At 39.9% G+C, this 21676-nt stretch overlaps 1 protein-coding gene across 1 annotated transcript in view; it reads right to left on the reverse strand.

Moving 5' to 3' along the window:
* Nucleotides 1–21676, reverse strand: part of LOC149083576 (2-Hydroxyacid oxidase 2-like) — a 77943-nt gene that overhangs the window by 43675 nt on the left and 12592 nt on the right. The window contains exons 3-7 of the mRNA XM_089234096.1: nucleotides 19953–19999; nucleotides 19705–19845; nucleotides 19460–19611; nucleotides 3717–3993; nucleotides 3489–3616 (exon numbers count right to left, since the gene is read on the reverse strand). Of these exons, the coding sequence (XP_089090222.1) occupies nucleotides 3489–3616; nucleotides 3717–3993; nucleotides 19460–19611; nucleotides 19705–19845; nucleotides 19953–19999 (745 nt within the window). The remainder of the gene's footprint in view (nucleotides 1–3488; nucleotides 3617–3716; nucleotides 3994–19459; nucleotides 19612–19704; nucleotides 19846–19952; nucleotides 20000–21676) is intronic.

Here is a 21676-nt window from a genome sequence, read left to right on the forward strand (position 1 = left end):
ATACGCTTTATAAAGTTGTCGCCATCCGCATTATAGCATATGGTGCCATCGCATGGTTCGGTGATCCCAAACAACAGTTAAGAACAAAAGTAGACTCTCTTCAAAGAAAATTCCTGCTATTCATCACTGGAGCCTTTTCCACAACACCAAACAGTGCCTTACAAGTATTAACTAACAATCCCCCACTACATGTACTTTTGGACAACGAAGTACAGAAAGCAAATTTAAGGCTAAAGCGTGAGATTAAAATAAACAATGTAACATATCTTCCTACAGATGTAGAGCATAAACATCCACCATGGACGTATCACCCGGTGAAAGATATTTTGCCGACGCAAGTCTTGACCACAGATGCAGAAGAATCAACAAATCGAATTATTTTCACAGATGGTTCAAAGACCGTGGACGGTGTAGGGGCCGCCTATGTCAGTATATATATGGGTGAAGTAACGGACAAATGGAACTGCCGATTGCTCAATAACAATACTGTATTCCAAGCAGAGTTATACGCAATCTGGATGGCAGTCAATTATGCAAAACATTTTGCAGAGAAATCAACTATAAACACAGACAGCATGTCATGTATACAGGCAATACGAGACGTAGAATCCCCTCATAGCCTAGTGCATGACATTAGAAAAATACTGATGGACAACAGGAAGATTACAATACGATGGGTGAAAGCTCATGTAGGCATTGAGGGGAATGAAATGGCGGATAAATTCGCGAAAGAGGCTACAAAACATCAACTTGAAAACCACCTAATGAAATTGCCGGCATCCTGTATTAAAAATCTGCTCTCGAAAGAAGCGTCAGAGAAATGGCAACACCATTGGCAAATATGCACAACTGGAAGAAAGGTCTTCGACGTTATACCAAAAGTGGGTAAAATGAAAGAAGTCATGCCGAGAGAAATAATAATGTTCCTCACAGAACACGGTCCATTCGGTGAATACATGCAAAGGTTCAAAATCAGCCAGACCAGCACGTGTAGATGCGGCCATCCGGGAAGCGTGATACACTATGTGACACAGTGTGAGTACACAAAGGGATACCATTTGGAGGCGCCGCCGAGCGGAAGAGAGATCTTGTGGAAACGGAAAATTATTTTGCAAAGATCTGCAACGAGAAAACTACAACAAGTCTTGGGCTATTTGATGAATAATAAAGAAACTATTTTGATAATAACTGAAAGCAGTGAACAATCCACTAATGATTCGGAAGTAGAATCTGAAACAGATGCAGATTCAACATAGAGGGGCGCACTTATATACGCTGCTAAACTATAATATTTTAGTAATACACCCTGTATAAATTATGAATGTTTTTGTATATACAATTTCATAGTATGATGGTGGTTTAGTAATTGAATATTTGTATGAGCTCATTATGGCATTTTTTCCAATATATGTGCCGTGCATAGTAATGTTTATGTGTATCAACAATTATATAAAAATGGAATTTATATTATGTAAATAGTGTATATTATATAAATATATTATGTAAATATATGTATGGGAAATTCAAATGTGATCGCTGCCACCCAGCACTGTGAATGGGGGCTGTGTTTGATTGTTCCCGCCGCACTTTTATAGTATGATAGTAATTTTGTAACCTTGAATATATATTTGTATGAGCTCAGGGTGATATTTGTACCCAATTCTACCTTCATAGTAATGTTTATGTGCATTCCCAATAGTATAAAAAAGGGAAATTTTTGTAAAGTAAATAATGTATGCATGTAATTCAAATGTGAATGCCCAGCACTGTCAACGGAGGCTCTGTTTGATTGTTCCCGTCGCAGTGCGGGCTATGTGTGTATTCTGTGTGTGTATATATTGCATGTTCTGTAAGGGGAAGAGCGAGCAGAACACACTGTTCAGCGCTGTGGACGGAGGCTTTGTTTCTTCGTTTCCCGTCACAGTCGAGGCGCTGTATATATGTAATTTGTATGCATTGTGTATTTAGACCATTCTCAAATCTCTCCCACTTCAACATGCCAGCTTCTTTTTCTTCTTTCTTGTCCACAAGTCATTTCCACCTTTCTTTTGAAATCCCAGGCTGCGGTCTCCGGCCCTTATGTGCCACTGGGCGCACGTGCAATTTTTCTCCCTAGTCATTGGATTCAGTCACCCATTTTAGTCAAATGGCTTGTACGTTGCATCGAGTTGATGGCTGTCTTCATGGGGAGAACGACGCGAGTGGTTCGAAGCTTGCGAGCACGGGGCAAGGGGAGCCACCACTATAAATCTTTGCTAACTTTTCCGACACAACTCTGCCTCTTTTGAGGTAACGGAAGTAAGGTGCTTTGCATCAGTCCGGGGCTGTGAGCGGTTCTATCTATCTATCTACTGGAATCATCTTGAAGCGATAAACAAGTTGCGCAGTTGTCTTCATTCACAAGACTGATCCCATTGTACACAAAGAAGACCTTCGTCCACATTATAAATGATCTTTTCCGACGACTGACCAAATCCAAACGGAATGGGGCCATACGAGTCTTGGATTATCTGCGCAGGTGAAGTACGGTAGTTTACTTTTTTTTCGCGCCACTCCGTTTTTTTTTCTGTTTTGGTCGGTCGGTCTCTCTCTCTTCTTTCTCGCGTGAACCTGAGAGAAAGCTCTTACCACTGCACCACTCGCGAATGACTGGCACCTATGCTAACATTTTTACTTTGAAAAGCTAAAAAATTCTGATTCAACAGTGATACTAGTTCTGCGCTATAACACGTGTTGATTTTAGCATTCGCGTTAAGCTAGGGACCACACTCATGTCCAGCCTGGGCCTAATAGTCATTCGCAAATATATGTTTCCAATGTTTGCCTCCTCCTGCTCCAATTAAGCACCAACAGCATAAGGTGGCTACTCACTGGCCCAATGTTTCTTGGGGAATATATGCTCCTAGCACAATTTAATATGTTGACGCGTATTGTGACTGTTGGCGTTCATCGAAAAAGGTGTGGTCAGACGGTTTAAAAGATCGGGAAGGAAGGCGACTCTCCACCCCCTTCCACTTGGGTTGAGGCTGAAAGACCCTGGTCGTTCTCTTTGAACTGGCCTTCCAATTCCTTCCAGTCACCAACATTTGACGATCATTGCCAATGCTGGAGCGGCCACACCACTCGCCCATGACCAACCTCGGAACGTATTGGGACGGGCTGGACACGAGTGCGGTCTCGGCTACAGGAGAGAGATCCTTCAATGAAGGTTAATTTCAAAAATTTTTGGTTGCGTTTTTTGCTAGAAAAGTTCTATAAAGTACTGAAACAGTATATACATCAACTATCAGTACAAAAAAAGAGCATTTTGGCTACATATGGCAATTATACATTTAGTTTTTGTTATTGCATTTTTAATTGGGGGGGGGGGTGCGTATTTCAGAAATATATATCACATCCATATTTGTTATGGGTATCTTTTTCTCAGCCAACTTGCTGGCCTGTTGTGCCCTTGTATTTGTATTACAAAACTTGAAATGAATACTCACTATTGAGGATTCCCTTGGCCACTATAGGAAGAGTGGTTTCCTTTGTAAGCCAAGTTAAATCACTGAACGTTATTGACGCATCAATGCTAACTTCAGTTGGAAGGCCTCCAAACAGCTTGTTAGGATAGCTGCAAATAGACACACACAAGAAGTAAGAAGCCCTATAGCATTCACAAATCTCCGAATCTGGTTTAATGACGAACACTTTAAAAATTGAGTAAAAATTACGTTAAATTATTGAGAATGTCTTTCTCCCCGCACAGGGTACGGGCAATATTTGGACTGTCGACGGTCACGACGATGGCTTTGAATCCAGACGCTTCTGCTCGGTGTATCACTTGAATGGTTTCCTCCCTGAGTGTATTCATATACGTTTGCATCCACAATACAGGTTGGTATCCGAAAGGTACACCGGCTTCCATCCTTCTGACTGATTCTACTACGCTTTCTAGTGATTGGCTTGCTGAGACACTAAGAATCATGACGACGCCTTTCTTCGTAGTTGCTGTGAATGATACGAAAACAATATTAAAAGATTCTAACATATGAATCTACGTATATAATCTATTGACACCAGATAAATACATAGGCTATTCCGTAGAGACATAGTAGGATGGGAGAAATTGCAATATGCCTAAGTTCTCTCGCTAGAAGCTCTATAAGCACTAAAGCCAGGTCCTCACCGACTGCACTACGCGATTCTGAGCTTCGCAAAACCTGTTTTGGAGGGGAGGTGGCTACGAAAAATCTACCATTAAAATAGCCCGCGCTCGCCAAACCTCAAAACCGGTTAAAGCTGTATAGCGCTGTGGGTGTGGATCCGGCTTTAGGCTCATTTTGGGATTTATGCATCTCCTGCAAACCTGCCAGCAACCGGAATTTATTCAAATATCAATGGTTACCGAACGGAACGTGCATCAGGCACTAAAGACTAGTGCTACTCAAACGTACATGCATTCCTCTGAGAAATTTCTGATGGATCGGTACATGCTACCACCGATAGATGGCGCTTTCATTTCAAACCCAACGCGTTAACGGGTGTAAATTGCAATAAAGCGACATGGCCAGAGTTGTTATGCGGTAAAGTAGAGTATGTGTGGTCATAACGTACAGTATTTATGTCGTCAGTTGTGCTTGTTTCGTTTTCTGGTTGTGTTGTCATCTGTCTTCTATATTTTATAGTGAAAGGCGAACGCCTGAATTTTCATGGTCCGCCTGCTCTCTGTGGAGTGACCTTTCAAAATGGAAGACCAGCTCGCATTTGCATCTCGAAGTTGTTAAAACAGCAAAAAAACCCATCTTAATCTGACCAGCACTGTGCCGTCAAAAGGGGTTTGAAACCGGAATGTCTAAAGACAGAAAACATCGGAAAATGTTGAAATTTTTTTGTTATCGCTGTAAACTTCTAACCCCTTTCTTTTTTCCCTTTCTGTCTCCCCCCCTAACTTTTTGAAATCACGGACCAAATGCAGTGAAGCATATGCTAAAAGATTTGCTGCCATTTTATATCTTGATGAACTGCGATATGTAAGCTTACCGATGAGCATTTATTCCTATTTGTTTCATTATTCATATTGATAATTATTGATTTTATTAGTACCGAAAATTTTGTGTGAATGCGGTCATAATATCAAGTTGTAACCGATGTTTGAAAGGGGGGGAATGGGCATAATTTCGTCTACAGCTAATTCAGGAAATTTCTGAAATACTCAAATTCTGAACTATGTTGCATACTAAACAGATTATTCTAACTGTTTTCAAAATCTGCGATTTGTTAGCTTTCCAATTGTGGGTGGGGGGGGGGATTGTGTCTAAGTGATGTGTTGCTACATTCCCGGCGGTGGCCTACAAATTAGAAATTCATTGGGATATGGACTTGGCTGTCATTTGGTTAGCCAGTGGAGGTCAATGCAGCATGGACCCCCCTACCGTGATGAAGGTCGATGCAGTGAGGTTCCCGTAACATCAACAAGTTATTTTGAAAGCCCCTGGCGCCCTCCATAAGATCCCAATTTATTTATTTATTTATTCTATAACGTGTGTATCAAAAAACTGAATAAATTACAATGTCACGGAGCAGAAAATGTGTCATCGATGAAATGATAAGTAAATGAAAGTGTGATCTTGCGGACCCCTTACAAATTACTCACAGGATGAAAAACACTGCTCTAACATATTATTCGACAATAGCAAAAAATCGAAATGCTTGACTTTTTATCCGCTTCGCTTACAAGCGATAGGCGAGAGATTCGGATGATCTCCGTATGACGAATTTGCAATAAATATGGTAACCTTGTGCTAACATAACCGCATGTTAGAAAAGGAAGGAGAAAAAGTAGAAAAGTAAGAAGAACAGTACAATATATGACACTATTACTCCCTCTCTTATCCGTATTACTTACAGATAAGAGGGTAAAGTACGAAGTGGATTCATCTCTTTTCACACTCAGTTCTCTTTCACTCTTACGTACGAAAGTAGGAGGATACTTTGCAGAGGTGAAAAGAACTGGGTTTTTTTTTTTCTCATAGGGTTGGAACAAAGTTTTACGGTGATGAGGAGACAGGAAAGAGAACAGGGAGACATGTTTAAATTTATTCCTCTGGCGTTTTTGGACGCAATATTACGCCTTTCACCGTAAAATGGTTAGCGCCAAATCTTCATTTCAGTAATGTTCCGATGTCTCCAACTGTTACGGAATATTCGAGTGTGCCTGGTCAACATCGAGTCGGAAAAATCGAAATTAAGATGGACCAGACAACACTCAACCGCACTCGCGGTGCGATCAAAAGGAGGATTACACGAGTCCAGTCGGTATTACAAAACATCGATGAATCGAGTGAAGAAACTGATGCTGTGCTGTTACAACAATTAGGGAAAATTGAGGACATTCGAACGAGCATCGATGAACTCTTAGAGGGATACGCCGCCCTGCCAGCGGACGCACAACTAGATGATGCCTTCGACCAAATCGAGGAGATGGAGGCGAACGTAGACGCATTAGAGGTACGTTCAAAATGCTTAGTTTCAAAACTAAAAATCAAATCGGAAGATAATCAGGTCGCTCAACCGGCAACCGTGAAACTGCCGGAGATTCCTTTGCCGAGTTTTTCGGGAAATCCAGAAGAGTGGAGCTCATTCAAATCGGAGTTCAAATCTTTAATTATAGACAATGAATCACTGAATGAAGCTCATAAACTTCACTATCTTCCAGCCTCGTTAAGAGGGGAAGCGAAACTTGTCGAAACGATCGACGATACCTTCGACTCGCTTTTCGGAGAATTAGAGAAGCGATTTGAGAACAAAAGGTTCATCGCTGACACACATATCAACGCTATTCTTAACCTTGAGAAAATGCATCATGAATCAGCTAAAGAGCTTCGAAAAATGGTGAATACTATCCTGAGACATCTCAGAGGGCTCAAACTTGTAAGCCTTGAGATGAATAAGCTAACTGAGATACTGCTTGTTAATGCTATTTTGCCTAAGCTAGACCGTGAGTCACGCAAGCAGTACGAAATGTCGCTGAAAAACACGGAATTTCCCGAATTGGAAGAGTTTGTTGACTTTTTGCAAAGAAGGAGTCAAGTGCTTGAAAATACTCAACGAGTTTCCTACGCAAAATCTAAATTCGATGCATTTTCAAAACCTAAAAGTCTGATAGCCAAAGCGAATGCAAAGCAAAATTCCTGCCCCATTTGCGGAGAGAATCATCCAATTTATAAGTGTAGAACTTTTCATAGCCTTTCTATTGAAGAGAGAATATACGAAGTAAAAAATAAAAAACTGTGTTTTAACTGTCTGGAATCCCATAGAGTAGTCGAGTGCGGCAGCGATAAGAGATGCCGTATGTGTGGGAAGAAGCACCATTCGTTAATCCATAGAGAGAATGCACAACCACAAAAACCAAAACAAAACGAGTCCCCCACTGAAAGAAAAGAAATCGGGGCTTGTGAGACCAAGAAAGAGAAAACGACAGACTCATGTGCCGCATCTTCCAGTGTTGACAATTGCTTACATTCGAGCGAGAAAAGGGGATGCGTTCTGTTGTCAACAGCAATAGTTTACATTCAGAGGCCAGCTGGTGGGATGTTTCCAATACGCGCTTTACTCGACGCCGGCTCTCAAGTCAGTTTTGTCAGCAATGAGGTGGCCGACTCTTTACGACTTCGGAGAGACACTGTAAACGTTCCTATTGCAGGACTGAATGACTCTATTCTGAACATAAAGAAAAAAGTAACAACGCTAATCGCTAACCGCGAAGGGGACTATAGTAAAAAACTCGATCTTTTAGTTGTTCCCAAGATAACAGATTTAACGCCGTCAAAGCGTTTGGATTTGACCTGCGTTGAACTTCCTAGAAACTTGAGTTACGCGAATCCTAACTTCAATATTCCGCAAAAAATAGACGCATTGCTGGGTGCAGAAATATTTTACGAATTATTGGAGAACAACCAAATAAATTTGAAGAATGAGCCAATCATACTTCAAGCATCTGTGTTTGGGTGGATAGTAACAGGGACATTCCAGAATGCGGTAACCTACAACAATCCCCATTGCCATTTAACGAGTTATCGGGATGAGGTTGAAAAGGGTTTGGCGAAGTTCTGGGAACTGGAGTCAATTGGGATAATGGATGATCCTAAATTCAAGGAAACCGACGAGGCCAAACAGTTGTTTGACGAAACAGTCTGTTTCAAAGACGGACGATATGAGGTTAGCCTACCATGGAAGAGAGATTGGATAGAGCTAAATGATAACTTTAGTGTCGCAGAGAAACGATTACAGAGCCTTCTCAAGAGAATGCGGTACGATCCGACTATGTTTGCTCAGTATCGTGAAGTACTAGACAATTACTTAGATCAAGGGATTATAGAGAAAGTACCAGACGCGGAAAACACTGATGGAAAACCAGTATATTACTTGCCACATCAAGAAGTATTTCGAGCAGAAAGCGTCACGACAAAAATGAGAATTGTATTCGATGCAAGCTCTCGCAAACCAGGTGAACTGTCCTTGAATGACAGCCTTTGGACAGGTGTAAACTTAAACCCGAACATTTTTCATTTGTTGACGTACTTTCGTCTCAACAAAATCGCGTTTCTTGCAGATGTCGAAAAAGCATTTCTACAGATTTCTCTTGCAGAAAACGAAAGAGATGCAGTGAGGTTTCTATTCACCAATGCAAGGTGCATCAGCGATCGTGCCAACGTGCAAGAGTTTCGATTCAAAAGAGTATTATTCGGCGTCAATGCCAGCCCATTCTTACTTGCTGCTACGATCAAAACACACATAGAAAAACAACGCGACAATTATCCAGTTGCAACTCAAGTGCTCGACACCTGTGTTTACGTCGATGATCTAGTGGCTGGAGAAGACAGCGTGGCAGAAGCATTGCGAGTCTCTCGTGAAACTAGAGGGATCATGAGAGGTGCCAACATTAATCTTCGTAAATGGATATCTAACGATCCTAGGCTGATTCATCTATGGAAGAAAGAGGGATTTGACGTCCATCCTCAGCATACAGACGGCATCAACATGCACAAGGTTTTGGGATTGTCATGGGATGCTTCTCATGATTATCTAGCCATGAACATCATGGACCTTGTAGAATTCCTGAAACAAAAATACGAAACGCTTCTTATTGCGAACAGCAGGTAGAATCTTCGACCCCATTGGACTTCTTACCACCTACACGATTAGGCTGAAGTGTCTATTCCAAGAACTGCGGCTCCGAAAATTGCTATGGGACGATGAGCTTCCAGCGGATGTCAAGGAGAAATGGGTACAATGGTGTTCGGAACTTCCCCGCCTATCCGAACAACTACAAGTGCCGAGGGTCATTCTCGATCTTTCTGAAGATAACTCGAATGAAATAGAGATTCATTGTTTTTCAGATGCCAGTCAAAGAGCCTACGGAGCAGCGGCGTACCTCAGAGTCCGGTTCAGGGACCATATTTCTGTGAACCTGATTGCTTCCAAAAGCAGAGTTGCGCCACTGAAGAACCTTTCTCTACCGAGATTGGAGTTACTCGGAGCACTACTCGCGGCAAGATTGACCTGCGAGATTGAGAAAGTCGTGAGAAGGAAAAGACCATGTAAGACCTACTTCTATTCCGATTCACAGATCGTGTTGCTGTGGATAAAGGGTTCAGTAAAAAGATGGAAACCATTCGTCGCAAACCGTGTGAACGAAATCCAAACTTTGACAGAAAAAAACTGTTGGTTCCACTGCCCTGGGAAAGACAACCCAGCCGATTCGGTTACCAGAGGCATCAGTGCTGACGCTCTTTTGCACAGTGACAGATGGTGGACCGGGCCGAGATTCTTGATGAGAGAAGAGCTTGCTTATGAGGACTCACCACCTGTGGTTACCGAACTGTTTGAAAGTGAGTACTCCAAAGAACTCAAAAAAGATTCGAACAGTAATTTTGAGGACAGTAACTTGTCTTTGACTCTAACAACTACCAAGAGTTCTCTCATTGAATATATCTTAAAAATTAACAGTAGTTACGTCACAATATTACGTATATTGAGTTTTGTATTAAGATTTGCCTATAATTTGAGATCTTGTGAAAAACGAGCAGGTAACTTAATGAGACAGGAAATACAATTTTCTGAAAATCTCCTGATAAAAATCATTCAAGGGTTGGAGTTTAAGGAAGAAATTGAAAGGCTTAAGAGGGGAGAGGCTCTAAAGGGTAACTCCAAGTTACCCTTCCTTGAACTGTTTCTTGGATGATGATGGTATTTTGAGAGTTGGTGGAAGACTTCAGAATTTCGATCTAAATGCCAACAGTAAATTTCCCATGTTACTGTGTTAGCGAATACCACCTGCTCTTTAGATGTAGGTGCGTAGCAGAAAGACACCTGCCATGTAGCGGTACTATCATTTTAGTATCATTCGATGTTGAAGTGTGAGACCGGACGCATGCAAGAAAATGCGCTCCCGATGGGTCTCTGATGTATCATATAATTTAATCATTTAATTAAATCTCTCATATTAACGATTCTGTCTCTCCATCAAGAAACGTCTCATTCGTTTAGTCTATAATTCAGAAGTGGGATGACATAGATATATAGTGATAACGATGATGCTATGCATATCCCACGTGCGTTGATGTTTATGAACTAGAGCCCACAATCGGCAGCTTGCGAAGTTTGTCTTCTCGACGACGAAACAAAAAAAAAGTTTCTTCTTTTCTACTGATGATTGCCGATGACGTCCGCTGGTTGCTGTTTCCGATGTCACCCGAGGATATTCGAAGTCTACCGAGGATTGCCGAAGTATACTAATCGCTGTTGAGGTTAAAGATTCCGTGGATCTCCGATGTTACCGAAGATATCGATGTCTCCCGACGATTGCCGATGTCACCCGAGGATTCCCGAAGTAGTCTAATGGCTGTTGAGGTTAAAGATTCAACGATATTTCTGATGTTTCAGTGATTCTACGACCTATCCTTGCTGGTGGAAATATGATGTGATGATTTAGTGCGCGATATTAGTATATGCAGTGCGAGATATTAGTGCGTGTATAATTATTCTGCGACGTTTCCGATGTGTCGAGGTGTTGTGATGGTGATAGTGCGCGAGTGTGATGTTTAAAATTTTGCGCAAACTTTGATTGATCTTCAGTGAAATTATTTCATACATTATTATATGGTTCCACGTTTGACGATGCGAGGGTTATATTAGCGCGCAAGTGCGATGTACAAGATTTTGCGCGAATTTCGATTTATTTTCAGTGAATTCATTTTTTTTTATTCATTTCTTTTCGCGTATATGCAGTGAAGTGAAGTGATTAATTTTTTTATTGTTGCTATATAGTGGTGAGTTGAACTATTTTCGTTTCATGATCAGAGTCAATTTAATGCTATATATATCTTCCGTATCATTATTTAGCAATAATACCATAGCATTGGTCATTTTCTTTTCTTTTATTATTATTTTTTTTTAATATTGCAAGATGTCATTCTTAGCGAAAGCGAGAAAAGGTGACTTGAAAATTCTCGCCGAGGAACTTGGGGAAACAGTTGATCCCGATTTTAAAGTTGCTGATTTAAAACTATTAATTCTAAACTCGAAGAATTATGAGGAAGAATTTGTTAGGGTCCTTGTCGATACCGTTATAGAAACTAGAATACAACGAGAGATTGATGAGCGCGAGGAAAGGAAGCGTCAAAATGACATGGAGATGAGGAAGCGTCAGGATGAAATGGAGATGAAAAGGATGGAATTGGAATTGGAAAAGAAACGGTTAGAACTGTCTCTAAGTTCAATTGGTGGGGGTCTAGCGAGGGAAAATGATAGTTCATTTAAAGTAGATCTTCATAAATTGATCCCAAAATTTGATATGAAGAATGATATTAGCTTATTTATGACCTCTTTTGAGCGTCAGGCTAAGATCATGTCCATCCCGAAAGAACATTGGGTTACGCATCTCATTAGTGTATTACCATCAGAAATTGTTGCTCTCATTGCCAGAGAACCTGAGCAGGAAGCTGCTGAATATGACTATGTCATAGCTGCCAAGTCTCCCGAATTTTTCGGGAATCTCCCGAATTTTAACTTCATCGCTTGACCTCCCGAAAAGTTCTTAAATCTCCCGAAATTTTACGAAAATCACAAAAATTCTTAATTGTCCCTAAAAATTTCCTACTTCATTAAAAAAAATCCCCGCTTATGAAAAGAATCCCTAAGGAATTTCTTGTGGGGCATGAAGCAGGGCCGTCTCTGCATGAAGCCTCTTTTTTTTTCCCTTTCGAAATGATGTCACACTTCGTAAATGGGGAAATACCCTTTTTAAGGAAGTTTTACAAACCCTCTGATGGTAACAAGAAAGTTGTTTGTCTTATCGTGCAGGGGAATGGCTTAGCAGCCAATAGTCCTGGATAATAATTGAAGATTATAGTGACGCTCATATGGTCAAAAATTCTTTTGTTGAAGTTACGTACGTGCGATATAACAAAGCATGAATAATGATAAGCAAAAACATATTTAATCAATTTTAAAGATACTTATTCCGATGAATTTCCTTTCATCAAATGTTCCAGAAGAGGGCCGACTTTTCCTTTTTGTACAAGTTGTGTTACGGACATAAACATCGGTCATGGTGGAAAGAGTGACATCATCACTCATGTGAAATGAAAAAAAAAACAAGCAAGTGTCACAAAAAGTCAGTGTTCTTCAAAAATTGACGGTGTTTTCCTTCATCTTCCAATGATTTTGGGGTCATTCGCGCAGAATGTTTGTTCACAGCGTTTCTGATTGAACACAATATTTATTTTTACATCATTGATGTTTTGACCTCCAATTTCACTTGTTTTTTGCGTAGGAATTTTATTCCCAAGGGTTTAACTTCCATGTGTGTAAAATCCCTATTTTAATTTAACTTCAGTTTTTGAGTAGGGATTTTATTCCCTACGCTTTAACGTTTATGTTTGGAAAATCCCTATTTTATTTGGAAAAATCCCTATTGTATTTATTAGGGAGTGGTTTTAGAATAAAATACGGGTTTGCGCGAAAATCTCCCGAATTTTCATTTTCAAAAGTTGGCAGCTATGCTATGTTAAGAAACTTCTGTTGAGACGATTCAAATTGTGCCCTGAACAATTCCGTCAGCTTTTCAATAACCACAAGAAAAGTTCGGAAATTACGTGGAAGGACTTTGGTTTCGAATTGAGAAATTATTTCGAGGAATGGATAAGCGGATTGGGAATAAAAGATTTCGAGGGGCTAAAAGAACTCATCGTGACAGATCAACTAAAACGTAGTGTGAACACAGATGTTCGTAATCATTTCATTGATGAATGGTCAAAAATCACAACCGTGGTAAAGTTGACAGAAATGCTTGACGAATACGAAAGTGTGGTCATGAGCACTGGCAAAAAAGTGTATAATAATGAATATTCAAAAGGCTCTAGACCACAAACTCAAATCTTTCGAGAAAAATTTAACAAAAACAAACCACAGAAAGAAGATTATCATAGGCGAAAGGACATTGATACTGGTAAACCTGCAGACCATAATGCGTGTTATAACTGTTACCAGAAGGGACATTTTTCCAGAGATTGTCCTAAACCAAAAAGGGTGAAGTTCTGTACATCTTGTAAAAAAGAGGGTCATGGTACCAAAGATTGTTCAACAAAACCAAAAAATCTTCTGGTGAACACAGCTATGTTCATGCCGAAAATAAACATTCCTTCTCACAACAAAACTGTTCGTATCAATGAGGTTGAAACTGAAGCTGTTGTAGATACAGGTGCTGACATATCTATGATGAAACAAAATTTTGCTCAAAGGGTAAACGCCGACGTTCGTAATGAGGTTATTTCTCCTATTAGAGGTATTGGTGGTCTTAGTAAACCTCTAGGAATTACAGAAGTGAATGTCGCCATAGATAATGTAGTAATGAGAAGTATTACATTCTATATAGTAAAAGACGATACTTTTGAGGGACCAAATGTACTCATTGGTAATAATGTTATCGATTCACCGGAATTAATCTTGATACGGAAAGAAGGAAAGTCACAGTTCCTTAATATCGATGAGTTTGATAGATTGTGTAAAATTCAGGTCGAGGAGGTATGCCAAATACCAATAGAGAAAAATAGAGGTATTTTGCGTGGATTCTGGCATGATGAGAATAGCGAGCCTGATTCCAGTGTTGATGTTTCTGATGTTATGGTTGCAAAAGCAATCACAAGCAATAGGCAACCTATTATTTGTGAAGAAATTAAAGTCGGCGATGTCATAAAGGAACAAGAAAAAAATAGGCTGTGCGAATTACTTAATGATTATCGTTCATGTTTTGCGAAAGAACCTGACGAAATCGGATGCATCAATACAGCTGTGATGCACATAAATGAAATTCCAGGAAGCAAACCGGTAGCACGATCTCCATACCGTGCTTCACATTATGAAAGACAAATACTGCGAAAAATTACAACTGAAATGAAAGATCAAGGAATTATACGAGATAGTATATCGGAGTACAGTAGTCCAGTACTACTTGTTCCCAAAAAGACTGGTGAATACAAAATGGTGATTGATTACAGGCAGTTAAATGCTCAAACCGTGAAAGATAAATTTCCCCTTCCATGTCTTGATGATTTGCTTGACCGTCTTTCAGGATTTAGCATGTTTTGCATTCTCGATGCATGTCAAGGATTCAACCAGATCCCAATGGATGATGAATCATCACGTAAAGCTGCGTTTACAACACCTGATGGGCATTTCGAGCCAACTCGTTTATTTTTTGGATTAGCAAATGGGCCTCCAGTTTTTCAGCGTGCGATGTCTGTTGCTTTGGGTAATCTATTGTGGAACACTGTAACATGTTTTGTTGATGATATATTTTTTGGCGCATATGATTTCGATGACATGATGGTAAAATTGAAAAAGGTTCTGGAAAAACTGCAAACAGCTGGGGTGACATTGAAACTATCCAAATGTGAATTTTGTATGCCTGAAGTGGAATATCTTGGTTTCGTGGTAAACAGAGAGGGATTGAAGCCTGGGCCAAGGAAATTAGTTGCTATAGCTGAGTATCCAGTTCCCAAGACTAAAGAAGAACTACGACGATTTTTGGGTTTGACTGGTTTCTTTCGGCGCTTCATAGAACGTTATGCTATCATAGCATTTCCTCTTAACCGTTTACTTAGGAACAATCAGTTATTTGAATGGAATGATGAACAAAAAAATGCTTTTGCGATCTTGCGAGAAAAACTAGTGTCACAACCGGTGTTAAAGTTATTCGATCCTCGTGATAAAACAGAATTGCACACTGATGCAAGTGCGGTCGGATTAGCAGGTATGCTACTTCAACGTGACAATAGCAACAATCTAAGGCTGGTGTACTGTGTGAGTCGTAGAACTCATCCTAATGAAGAAAAGTACCACTCCAGTCGTCTTGAACTCATTGCTGTTGTATGGTCAATGACGCGACTTCGACCGTTATTACTTGGCTTGAAATTTACGCTTGTTACCGACTGTTCTGCTATCATATACTTGAACACTCAACGAAATATTAAGCCTCAAATTGCGAGATGGGCTGAACAACTTAGCGAATTTGATTATGAGGTGAAACATTGTCCTGGAAAGAATATGACGCACGTCGATGCTCTCAGTCGTTCACCTGTGGAAGAATGCGAAAATACATCGTATGACGGGATTCGTTCTAACGGTCCAAGCGAATTTAATGTAAATCCCAAGGCATTTTACATTTCCAACGAAAGAGATAGAGTTTCTCTTATTCAGTCTCAGGACAAAGAATTGCAGAAAATTATTTCCGTTCTCAAGAAGCCAATATCTAAACGTACTCATCATGATAAATCTACTATTGATAACTATGAGTTGAATGAAGGTATACTTTATCGCATCGAAGAAATTAATTGCAAGCAACGAAAGTTGTTTGTGATGCCACGAACCATGAGAAAATACCTTGCTGTGAAATATCATGATTTTTCAGGTCATTATGGTGCAGAAAAAGTAGTACAGATGATCAGAGAACATTTTTGGTTTCCAAAAATGGTGAGCTACGTCAAACAACATGTGAGACAGTGTGTGGTCTGTGCATTTACAAAAGCACCGTCAGGAAAGAAACAAGGGAAATTGAACCCTATACTCCCAGGTAAAAGACCGTTTGAAATTATTCACATGGATTTCCTAGGACCATTGATATCCAGTTCTCATCGCAACAAAGAACTTTTGGTCATTATTGATAACTTCACGAAATTTGTTCGTTTACGACCGTGTCCTAATTGTTCCACGAAAAGTGTACTCAAGTACTTTGATGAATTCATCAATGATTATGGAACTCCCCATCGTGTTATAACTGATCGAGGAACCTGCTTCACGTCAAAAGCATTTGAAGATTACTGTAAATTGCATGGAATCAGACATACACTTATCTGTAGTCAAAGGCCACAAGCAAATGGTCAAGTCGAGCGTATAAACAGAGTTCTTATACCTATGATAACCTCGTCTGTTAAAACTGAGTCGCATAGGGATTGGGATCGAGTATTGCCTGAAGTGCAAAGATCAATAAATTGGGCACCCAGTAAGTCCACAGGCAAGTCCCCTTTTGAACTTCTGCATGGGTACAAACCCGAAAGACCCGGTTACTTCCCACCGGAATTATTGCCAACTTCTTCCGAATATGAGTCACCAAACAAATTGCGTGATCAAGCTCGAGAAAATATTCTGGACTCAAAAGAGAAAATGAAAGAGATGTACGATGCTCATCACAGCGTTGCTTTTAAATATTCTATTGGTGATGTGATAGTGGTACGACGGTTACCAGAGCAGACCGGAGTAAGCACCAAAACACAAGCAAAGTACCGAGGTCCAATGGTGGTTGCTGGAATACTGCCATCAGACACATATAAGATCACTGATTTTCGTCAAAGTGGTCAAGGGCGAGGAAGACGACAAAATTATACAACAACAGCCCATGCATCTCAGATGAAACTATTCCATCTTGTTGACGATGAAGATCAAGTTATTGACTCAGAGCTCAATGACGATGATGGTGAAGTGAAACAAATCAACGATAATCATGTATCAAATGCATGTACACCGAGAGAGGAATATTGCGATCCTGACAATGATTCAAACAGAGTGAACCGTACTAAAAGGACGAGAAAATTGCCGTCGTATTTGAAAGACTATGAACTATGAGAGAACTGTCATTATTTTCTGACTTCAATTCATATTATGTGTGTTTACTAATTTTTGTACTTTGTTATATTTTGACATTTATATTGTGTATCGTATTTTATAGTTTCCATAATTTATTTTTGCAATTAGTGTATTTGTTGATATACTCCAGAAAAATTGTGCTGTGCAAAATAATGTATCATGTGAACGAGGACGTTCTTGTAGCAGGGTGGCCGAATGTTAGCGAATACCACCTGCTCTTTAGATGTAGGTGCGTAGCAGAAAGACACCTGCCATGTAGCGGTACTATCATTTTAGTATCATTCGATGTTGAAGTGTGAGACCGGACGCATGCAAGAAAATGCGCTCCCGATGGGTCTCTGATGTATCATATAATTTAATCATTTAATTAAATCTCTCATATTAACGATTCTGTCTCTCCATCAAGAAACGTCTCATTCGTTTAGTCTATAACTGCCATCTAACCATCCTCTCACCATGATCATATTGAGATACTACCATTTAAAGTATTTGCATATTGGTGCACAGTCGTTATTATATCATGTGAGACAAAAGTTTTGGCCAATCAATGGTAGAAATCTTTGTAGAAAGTTAGTAAATGAGTGTCTTATTTGTTTCAAAAACAAGCCAGTACTACAAAGTCAACTTATGGACAATTTACCAAGCACTCAGTGGAGTACTGCCATGATCACCGAAGTGTTCCATGGCAACGATGGAAAGATAAGAGTTGTAAATATACGTTTGCCCAGTGGCAAAATTTTGAAAAGAAGTGTGCGAAATATTTGTGTTTTACCTATTGAGTAAGAATTATTTTTGCATTTGTGTATAACATGTTCTAATGTATTCATATTGTATATTCATTTCATTCACTTACTCAGGACATTAATTTTTATTGCGTTATTCATTCTATTTTGAAAAATTTTGTATTGTATTTATTGTATAATTGATAATTGAAATTATGTAATTTCAATCGGCGGGAGTGTTAAGACCGCCAAGCTGCGCCATGCGCCAAAACCCTCCCACTGCGTGGGAGTAGAGGAGAGTTGCTGCCTTAGCACGAGAGAAAGAGCACGGGCCTTTCGTTGCTCTCTTGAGTAATGTTCTAATAGCATAAGAATAAAGTTGTTTAAGTTTTCAAAGCCTTCTTGAAATACAGTCCACTTGCTTGAGCAGAGTCAAAACAGTGCCAATGAACGAAATTTCTGTTTCTTGCTCGGTTCGAAGTGGTGTACACTATAGAAGTAACGAAAACAAGTCTTGCTTCTCCGAAATCTGCAGCAATAACTGATTCCATTTCTATCAACCCTTACATTGGCAATAAAGATATATATTGATGCTTTTTATTTCGGCAATCACGAGATACCTTACGCCCTTAAAACCCTCTTATTTCGGAAATTCTAAGCTCAGCTGTACAGAGGACTTTGTTTGCAAATATGTTTTCCATGCCCTCTCCCCCCACCCCAACGAGCCAGATCAACTGCCAGTCGATGAAGTCAGCTTTTCTGTTCAGTTTTATAACGGGGGGGGGGGGGAGAGAGACGGCGTTTCCTTCCACTGCTTGGTATAGGAATACATAAGATAATATAGGAGTAAATATAAGGTAATATAGGAATATGTGTACAAAATAAATAATAGAAAAAATGCCAAGCACTTCTCCTTCCTTGTTTTTACATTGGTATTCTTTATATTGGGAGGGGCACTTATCAGCTGCCAAAAAAAAAAAAAAAAAATCGGGGGAAAAATTCTTGAAAAAATAAAGGGCTTTTCGCAGTGATCGCAGTGAATTTCAGCTATAAGAAGATCACGGCCAAACAGCCTGGCAAATCAAGAATACACATATTTACTGGATATTATGCCGAGGTGAACTGGGAAAGAAAAGTCATCTGGTCTCCACCGGGAAACGAACCCAGGCCCTCTTGCAAACCGGGCACAAGCATGCTACCATCTACACCACTGGAGACACGACGCTGCCTTTTCTATTTCACACACTGTGACGTAAGTGAGGGCATTCGTAATCTATCTTAACTTCAGCAAATATCCCCCTAGGTAAGACGGATGACTTTTCAGTCATCTCAGCCTAATATTCAGGAAAAACATCTGTTTCCTTGATTTACCAGGCTGAAAAAAAATACGTCTCTCTCTCCTCCCCCTCGCAGCCTAGTAAGTCCTTGTTTTCTATTAAGATAGCGTACAGACCGCAGTGGTACCACCTTGTGCATGACTTTTGAGATCACTTTCGTACTAGGTGTATCCTATAAGAGTTTTTATTTATTTCAAATATTTTAACACGTACCCCGAGCAACTCCTGACTCTGCATCGGGATGCGCAAGCGCCAACGCAGCTACTGGGCTCGTCCCGATAGGTGCCGATATCTTTTGTCCTAGGACTGTCGTCTCCGTGTTGATATCTGATACGTCACGAAGAACGTGAGGGACAAGTTGTATCCTGGAAATATAATATTACGGTCTGAGCTAGAGTTTTGACTAGTTTTGTTTTGCAATCTCGCTTTGCACGTGAGCGCTTAAAACAAAATCATACTTTCTAAATGATTTCAGGTTGGAAGTGTACGTGATGCGCCTTCCGCTTGCCGCCAGGATGTATTCCCTGGCGCTCTTGTCGAGAAGAGCAGGGGCGCATCGATCAAAGTCCTCAACCGTTTTCATCGAGTCCAAATTGATGCTGCAAACGAGATTTCTCATGAAGAAAAGTTTCCATAAAAATGAGAAAAAAAATACATTCGAAAGGAATTCAGATAACGTTTAAAAGAATCAAATGATATTATTTACATTGGAAGTCTGCAGCTTGATGGGTCGTAAATTTCCTGGCAAATATCCTGTAAAATTTAACGGCAGAAGAATAATGAATGTTCAGAAACAACTTCACGACGTTTCAACTAAGATATCATGGAAAGTGATGTATGAGGAAATAATTTTAGAGTGTAAAACAGTTTGGAAACATCTTTTCGAAAATCACGCGTGGTGTCTAATGGCATTCTTTGGCATAAACAGATGTCAGTTTTAATCAAGCGTGTGTGCGTGTTCCGTTGCATGTCATGGGGGGTAGAGGGGTTTGAATGTTCTAGAATTGTGGTTTTCTACCTTTTATGCTTTAAGGACCTTCTAGAAACGCATATGATAGTTTTGTGTTCGGAGAAACACACAGAAGGCGTATGTGCTTCTTTTTAAATGTTTAAGAGGCTACGCGTACTCCCCGGAATGTTCAGAAAATTTGAGCATACTTATAGATGCACAGGAAGTATTCGCACTTCTACATGTGCGTGGGAGGTATGTGTACCAAGGGACTCCTCGCATCTTCTTATGAAGATATCAAAATGTCCACAGGGATGGTTGTGTCCGGGAATGAAGGGTCTTATCTTTCTCTCTGACAAATCTGTAGAACAAACTTCGCCGCTTTCACATTTCTTGTGCTCAGGAACTGTATTGAGGATTTATTCACAGGTGGTGAGCGCTACTCAGTTTTCTCAATGTGGACCTTATGAACGTTGTTTTGATTCTGCCATTTATACTAATTACACCGGCAGGCACATTACCAACGTGATTCAAAATGACGTGCAATTTTTTTTGACGTGACCTATTTACGTGCAATTCATGAAGTAGCAGTGCGCATGTCCGAAATTACGAACGTGCGTCAGTTAAAAACGTCGCCAATTTTATTTTAAAAGAACAGAATTCGACTCCCATAAAAATAGATGTTTCAAAGTACGTATTAACATATATCTACAGGGTGCATTGGTAACAGGGCGTATGGCATTTTAACAGGGAACCACATTGAGATCCTAGAGATACACCTCCAATTAGAAAAAGTATCCAAATAACGTATAGTACTAAAGGTGGATACACACTGCTATGACGTGACGTGTAACCACGTGACGTCAGATGGCGCAATATCATATCAGACATTATACTGTGTGCACACTGGTCTGATGCATTAAGACCGAAACACACTACGATGTTGAATTTGTGAAATCTTATTCGTGGAAATTCTGTGACGTACAAATTATGTGACGTGGAATTCCCACGTCACAGGATTTCCACGAATCAGAATTCACAACATCCCTGACATGACGTGAAATCACGCCACGTCAGTTTAGTGTGTCAGCCTTTACGCCATCAGTCGAAGTGTAGCCGTTGTGGGCGTTGGTCGTGATACCTACTATTGTTTTTTGAGAACTTCTACTATTTTGATTTTTCTCAAAATGAAGATTTATTGACAAAGGCCGAGATTACTCTATAAAAGTTTTTGAAAATTTCTTTCATAAAACTTAAATGCAATTTTCAAGTTGTGTAAAGTATTTTTTATCAAACTTTTATAGCGTAATCCTGGCCGTACACTAACTACTTGAACCTGTCCATGCGGAACTCACGTTAGAAAATTAATTATATGGTACAGCTTTTTCGATGTGAGCTGAACATAACAAGACGGCCATCTGCTCCTTTTTTGACTATATTTTTGTTTATAGTCGGTTTGAGAGAGACCCAAAGGGATAAAG

This window comes from Pholcus phalangioides, unplaced genomic scaffold (assembly GCF_987345545.1).
Source record: "Pholcus phalangioides strain wild (caught in Gottingen) unplaced genomic scaffold, Ppha-v1.0 ptg000008l_1, whole genome shotgun sequence".
Classification (NCBI taxonomy): Eukaryota; Metazoa; Arthropoda; class Arachnida; order Araneae; family Pholcidae; genus Pholcus; species Pholcus phalangioides.